The 7,500-nt window shown below is 43.0% G+C and overlaps 1 protein-coding gene across 1 annotated transcript in view; it reads right to left on the reverse strand.

The window, feature by feature from the left end:
* LOC138865013 (sterile alpha motif domain-containing protein 1-like) overlaps positions 1-7,500 on the reverse strand; it is a 76,116-nt gene that overhangs the window by 68,124 nt on the left and 492 nt on the right. The window contains exon 1 of the mRNA XM_070133809.1: positions 6,404-7,500. This exon is cut by the window's right edge and continues 492 nt beyond it. Within this exon, the coding sequence (XP_069989910.1) occupies positions 6,404-7,039 (636 nt within the window). The 5' untranslated portion in view covers positions 7,040-7,500. The remainder of the gene's footprint in view (positions 1-6,403) is intronic.

A 7,500-nucleotide genomic window follows, 5' to 3' on the forward strand; every position in this document is an offset into this window, starting at 1 on the left:
TAAAAACTTTCCATTAAAAAATAGAAAAAAATCCATAAAAACTTTCCATTAAAAAATTAAAATGACAAAAATCCATTAAAAAATGTAAACTTCCATTAAAGAAAAAAAAAATCAAAACTTCCATTAAACAAGAAACAAACAAACAAAGAATCTAAACTTCCTCAGAAAAAGAAAGGAAAAGAAGAAGAAGAAGAAGAAGAAGAAGAAGAAGAAGAAGAAGAAGAAGAAGAATGAAGAAGAAGAAGAAGAATATGAAGAAGAAGTAGAAAAAGAAGAAGAAGAAGATGAAGAAGAAGAAGAAGAAAAGAATAATAATAAGAATATGAAGAAGAAAAAGAAAAAGAAGAAGATGAAGAAGAAGAAGAAGAAAAGAAGAAGAAGAAGAAGAAAAGAAGAAGAAGAAGAAGAAAATCGCTTCTGGGCCTTCCTCTTCACGGCGCCGACATGTGCGTGTTGCCAGATTAAGGCGATACTCGGAAGTGGACTTTGCGAGGACTTTGCAATCTATCTGTCTATCTGTCTATCTATCTATCTCTCTGCTTATCTCCCTGTATATATCCTTATATGTCTATCTATGTCTATCTCTCTACCTATCAATCTATTGATCTATCTGTCTCTATGCTTATCTCCTTGTATATATCCCTATATGTCTCTCTGTCTTTCTCTATCTCTATCAAGCAATCTATCTATCTGTCTATCTATCTATCTAACTATGAACCTATCTATCTATCTGTCCCTCAGCTTATCTCCCTGTATGTATCCCTATATGTCTATTTATCTGTCTATCTATCTCTCTATTAAGTTATCTATCTATCTGTCTCTCTGCTTATCTCCCTGTATGTATCCCTATATGGCTATCTATCTCTCTATCAAGCTATCTATCTATCTGTCTATCTATCTCTCTAACTATGAACCTATCTATCTATCTGTCCCTCTGCTTATCTCCCTGTATGTATCCCTATATGTCTATTTATCTGTCTATCTATCTCTCTATCAAGTTATCTATCTATCTGTCTCTCTGCTTATCTCCCTATATATCTCCCTATATGTTTATCTATCTGTCTGTCTATCTATCTATCAAGCTATCTATTTATCTGTCTCTCTGCTTATCTCCCTATATGTGTATCTATCTGTCTATCTATCTCTCTATCAAGCTATCTATCTATCTGTCTATCTATCTATCTAACTATGAACCTATCTATCTATCTGTCTCTCTGCTTATCTCCCTGTATATATCCCTATATGTCTATTTATCTGTCTATCTATCTCTCTATCAAGTTATCTATCTATCTGTCTCTCTGCTTATCTCCCTGTATGTATCCCTATATGGCTATCTATCTCTCTATCTATCTCTCTATCTATCTATCTATCTGTCTCTCTGTTTATCTACCTATATATATCCCTATATGTCTATCTCTCAATCAAGCTATTTATCTATCTCTCTATCAACCTATCTATCTATCTGTCTCTATGTTTATCTATCTATATATCTCCCTACATGTCCATCTGTCTATCTATCAATCTATCTGTCTCTCTGCTTATCTCCCTGTATGTATCCCTATATGGCTATCTATCTCTCTATCTATCTGTCTATCTATCAATCTGTCTGTCTCTCTGTTTATCTACCTATATATATCCCCATATGTCTATCTATCTCTCTATCAAGCTGCCTGTCTATCTGTCTATCTATCTCTCTAACTATGAACCTATCTATCTATCTGTCCCTCTGTTTATCTCCCTATATATCTCCCTATATGTTTATCTATCTATCTCTCTACCTATCAACCTATCTATCTATCTGTCTCTATGTTTATCTATCTATATATCTCCCTATATGTCTATCTGTTTATCTATCTCTCTACCTATCAACCTATCTATCTATCTGTCTCTCTGTTTATCTACCTGTATATCTCCCTATATGTCTATCTATCTTTCTATCAAGCTATCTATCTATCTGTCTATCTATATCTCTATCAAGCTATCTATCTATCTCTATCAAGCTATCTATCTATCTCTCTACCTATCAACCTATCTATCTATCTGTTTCTCTGCTTATCTACCTATATATATCCCTATATGTCTATCTATCTCTCTAACTATGAACCTATCTATCTATCTGTCTCTCTGTTTATCTACCTGTATATCTCCCTATATGTCTATCTGTCTATCTATCTCTCTATCAACCTATCTCTCTATCTATCTGTCGATCTGCTTATCTACATCTCTACCTCTCTATATGTCGATCTATCTATCTGCCTATCTGTCTATCTATCTACCTATTTGTCTATCTATATGCATATCTATCGATCTCTCTGTCTGTCTATATGCACATATATCTATCAATCTATCTATCTATCCCTATATATGTGTATATATAGATCAGAAAAAACGAAAGAAAAAAGAAAGAAAGAAAAAAAAAAGAGAGGAGAGAAACAAAGAGAAAGGAAGAAAGGAAGGAAATAGAGAGAATGACCGATTGACACGTGACATTCGACGCAGCCACTTCACACAACGACCAATTACTCAACGTCAAACAAAAAGTAAAAAAGTAAAACAAAATGTAATGGAAAGAGTAAATAAAAGTAAAAAAGGAAAAGAAAGAGAAGTAAACAAAATTAATAAGAGTAATAAAAAGAAGTAAGAAAGTAAAGCAAAAAGTAAAGGAAAAGTAAATAAAAGGAAAAAAGGAAAAGGAAGAGAAGTAAAAAAAAATAAATAAGAGTAATAAAAAGAAGTAAAACAGTAAAACAAAAAAGTAAAGGAAAAGGCAAAAAAAGTAAAAGAAAAAGTAAAAAAAGTAACTAAAAAGAAGTAAAAAGGTAAATTCAAGGAAGAATGTAACAATAAGTGAGGAAATAAAAAGCAAATAGAGTAAAATGAAGTAAAAGAGTAAATAAAAAGAAAATAAAGTAAAGAAAAGAAGTAAAAAGTAAATAAAAAGAAGATAGAGTAAAAAGGAAGTAAAAAAGTGAATGAAAATAAAAGAGTAAAAAATAAGTATAAAAGTAAATAAATAGAAAATAGAGTAAAAAAAGAAGAAGCATAAAAGTAAAAAAGTAAACAAAAAAAGGAAAACACCCCTTCTGTCATTCTCACAGGAAGGGTCGATGTCACCATGACACGCTCCCTTCTCATCCCCCCCTCCCCCCTAAAACATCATGACACAACCCCTCCTCTTATGACAGTCTATTGACATTTATTAGAATGATTGCCTCCCTTGCTTAGGGCGATCAGACAGCCAGCACGAGACGAATAACATGTATTCATATCTTTTAACTATCGGTTTGTCCATATATTTTTTTCTGTCTATCAAGCTGTCTATCTATAGGCCTCCCTGTATGTCTGATTGATTGCCTGTCTGTTAGCTTGTTTGTCTGCCTATCTGTCTGCCTGTGTGCGTTCCTGCCTGCTTGCAAGTTTGCCTGCCTGCCTATCTTCGTTCCTGCCTGCCTGCGGTCCTGCCTGCTTGTCTGCCTGCCTGCGTTCCTGCCTGCTTGTCTGTCTGCGTGACTGTTTGCCTGCCTATCTGTGTTCCTCCCTGCCTGTCTGCCTGCGGTCCTGCCTGCTTGTCTGCCTGCCTGCGTTCCTGCCTGCTTGTCTGTCTGCGTGACTGTTTGCCTGCCTATCTGTGTTCCTCCCTGCCTGTCTGCCTGCGGTCCTGCCTGCTTGTCTGCCTATCTGCGGTCCTGCCTATCTTCGTTCCAGCCTGTCTGCGGTCCTGCCTGCTTGTCTGCCTGCGTTCCTGCCTGCCTGTCTGCTTGCGGTCCTGCCTGCCTGTCTGCCTACGTGCCTGTCTGCCTGCCTATCTTCGTTCCAGCCTGTCTGTCTGTCTGCCTACGGTCCTGCCTGCCTGCCTGTCTGCGGTCCTGCCTGCTTGTCTGCCTGTCAGCGGTCCTGCCTGCGTTCCTGCTTGCCTGCCTATCTTCGTTCCTGCCTGTCTGCCTGCGTTCCTGCTTGCCTTTCTGTCTACGTTCCTGCTTGCCTGCCTGTCTGCGTCCCTGCCTGCCTGCCTGTCTGCATTCCCCCCTGACTACTTGCCTGCCTGCTCGCTTTCTCGGCTGCCTGACTACCTGACTGCTCGCCCGCCTGCTTATCTCTCTCTCTCTCTCTATTTTTCTCTCCCTCTCTATCTATTTCCTTTTCCATTTCCGGTTTCCTTCCTTCAACACCCACATGGCTCACGTCTTCCCCATTTTCATTTTTCTATCCATATCCTCTTTCGCCTCCTCTTCCTCTTCCCTCTCTCCCGTTTATCACCCTTCCTCCTACTTCAACCCTTCAAATCATACTCAAAGACATGGCCAATTGTCTTAAGAAAACGTTTAGCTAATTCTAAGGTATTTTAAAGATAAGGAAAATAAAAACGGAAGGTAATTAGCACTAATACGTGAGTAATTAATGCCCTTCAATTAATTGTTCTTGAGTTCTTTCAGTTTGTAGATATGAGTATATATGAAGAAGAAGAAGAAGAGGAAGAAGAAGAAGAAGAAGAAGAAAAAATAGCGAAATAGCGGGTAAGAGAGGAGAATGAGAATAAGGTAAGGGGGAAAGATAGTCAATGAATGAGTGTGTGAAAGAGGGAGAGGGAGAGGGAGAGGGAGAGGGAGTGGGAGAGGGTGAGGGAGAGGGAGAGCGAAAGGGAGAGGGAGAGGGAGAGGGAGAGGGAGAGTGAGGAGGAGAGGGAGAGTGAGGAGGAGAGGGAGAGTGAGGAGGAGAGGGAGAGTGAGGAGGAGAGGGAGAGGTAGAGGTAGAGGTAGAAGTAGAAGTGGAGAGAGAGAGAAAGAAAGAGAGAGAGAGAGAGAGAGGGAAATATGTATATATATATATATATATATATACATTATATATATATATATATATATATATATATATATATATATATATATATATATATATATATATATATATATATATATATATATATATATGAGAGAGAGAGAGAGAGAGAGAGAGAGAGAGAGAGAGAGAGAGAGAGAGAGAGAGAGAGAGAGAGAGAGAGAGAGAGAGAGAGAGAGAAAGAGGGAAATATATATACATATATATATATATATATATATATATATATATATATATATATATATATATATATATATATATATGAGTTTATCTCTTTTTTCATTTTTCCTACCACTGTTCTCCGTACGTATAAGCTTTGAGACAGTATATCGCTGAAATGACATTCTTTAGGTTTGTACAGTGCCTGGCATGTATGTTTATAAATGCATACTTGAACATGTATGACTCAAATAAAGTTTTAAAAAGGAAAAGAGAGGAGACAATGAGATGCAAAATGAGGTGCGAGACGAGAAAGTGAGAAGAGAGAGAGAGAGAATGAAGACAGATACGCACATGTACACACACATGTGCACGCGCACAGACACACATACACACACACACACACACACACACACACACACACACACACACACACACACACACACACACACACACACACAGAAAGAGAAAGAGAAAGAGAGAGAGAGAGAGAGAGAGAGAGAGAGAGAGAGAGAGAGAGAGAGAGAGAGAGAGAGAGAGAGAGAGAGAGAGAGAGAGAGAGAGAGAGAGAGAGAGAGTGAGAGGGGAAGGGGAGAGAGGGAGAGAAGAAGAGGGAGATAGAGAGAGAAATGGGGGTAGGATAAAGGGAGAGAGGGACAGCAAGAGAGCAAGAGAGTGAGAGAGTGAGAGAGTAAGATAGTAAGATAGCAAGAGAGTAAGAAAGTAAGAGAGAGAGAGAGAGAGAGAGAGAGAGAGAGAGAGAGAGAGAGAGAGAGATAGACAGACAGAGAGAGGGAGAGAGAGAGAGAGAGAGAGAGAGAGAGAGAAAGCAAAAGAAAGAAAGAAAGAGGAGTGAAGAAAAGAAAACAAGAAGAGAGACAGAAACAAAAAAGAGGAGAGATACAGAAGACGAGAGGGACAGAGACAACGAAAGAGAGAGAAGGAGCAATTGAAGATTACGCTCCATAGATGTCACTTAACCCAATTTAGAACCTTTAGGCGGGTGGATAAACTCTTGAAGTGGATGAAAGAGTGGTTCAGTGGATGAGTAAGTGGATGATTGAACAGATGCAAGGAGGATGGTGGAACAAGTGGATAGGGGATAAGGTGGATGGTGGGAAAAATGTGGATGGAGATAGGTGGATGGATTGTAAATGGTGGATGTGTGGATGAGAAGAGAAATGGATGAGTTGAAGGGTTGATTATCCCTTGTTTGGTCTATCTCGCTTATTTGTAAGTAGTTGTAACAGTAACAACAGCAACAACAACAAAATTAATGAATAGATGAAGCAATACACACATACAATAACGAATAAAAATAAATGAAAACAAAATAAATAAAAATAAAAATAAATAAATGAATAAAACAACACGGAGCAAGGAACCCCGGCCGGAGCCGCCTGCCTACCTGCTTCCTCCTGATGGGGTACTTCCCGTCCTCGTCGCCGTCGTCCTCGTCGCCCCCCGCGGAGCTGACGCGCGTGGGCTCGTCGCCGCCCTTGCGGCTGCCGCTCGAGGACGCCAGGCGGGCCAGCTTGGCGCTGCCGTTGTAGCGCTGGCCCTTGCCGCTGTGCAGGCCGCCGTGGTTGTTGTTGTTGAGCGGGTCGCCGTCCGTGGCCAGCAGCGGCTGCTGCGTGATCACGCCCGACGCCTCCGACGGCGCGCTGCTGATGGTGAACACGCCCCCCTGCCCGAACATCGTCTGCACGTGCGAGGCGGACGCCACCGGGGGGAGGCGGCTGCTGCCCCGGCCCGGCAGCGGCGCCAGGGTCGGCGGCATCATGGCCAGGGGCTTGGCGGATGCCGTGGCCTCCACGCGGCTCGGCTCCAGCAGGAGCGGCGCGGGGGAGGGCGGCGAGGGCGGCGAGGGCGCGATGGGCAGCGGCGGCACCTCGCGCGGCCGCGGGGGGGAAGACGCTCCGAAGGCCTTGTTCAGGGGCGCCCCGGGGGAGGAGGGGGGGGACTGGGTGGAGGTGGAGGCGGTGGCGCGCGTCGCCTCCTCGGCTGCCATCCTCTTGCTCTCTCGCAGGAAGGACGCATACATCGAGCTGTCTTGTCCTGACGCCGAAGGATTCTCTGGTCCGGCTCTCTGATCACGGCTGCGGGTTCGGTCCTGCCGCGCCGACACGGGCGCTAACAGCGAGTGTCACTGTCACCCTCCGGCCCCCAGCGGCGTGACACGTGCTCGGCGGTGCCACAGGGGGAGGGGGGGGGTGCTCCCGGCTCTCGTTACGCTCGCGCCGCCCTGCGAAAACCGCATTCCCCGGCGACGCTCACGCCTCTCGCTGCGGCGCGCGCGAATCTCCTTTCATCTGGACAACGGAGCGCCTGGCTCGCCGTGACCGCCGGCCGCCGCGCTCTCGCCTCGTCGCGGGAACTGATGTGCGTCCTGGGTTCCGAATATCAAACTCTGCTTCATTAGCTCCGATTACTGAACAAGGGTGAACATCGGTTGCGGTTTGGATCTGTTCTTCGTCAGTTTCCGCAGTTCTGCTCATTCTCACA

Source organism: Penaeus vannamei, chromosome 19, assembly GCF_042767895.1.
Source record: "Penaeus vannamei isolate JL-2024 chromosome 19, ASM4276789v1, whole genome shotgun sequence".
Classification (NCBI taxonomy): Eukaryota; Metazoa; Arthropoda; class Malacostraca; order Decapoda; family Penaeidae; genus Penaeus; species Penaeus vannamei.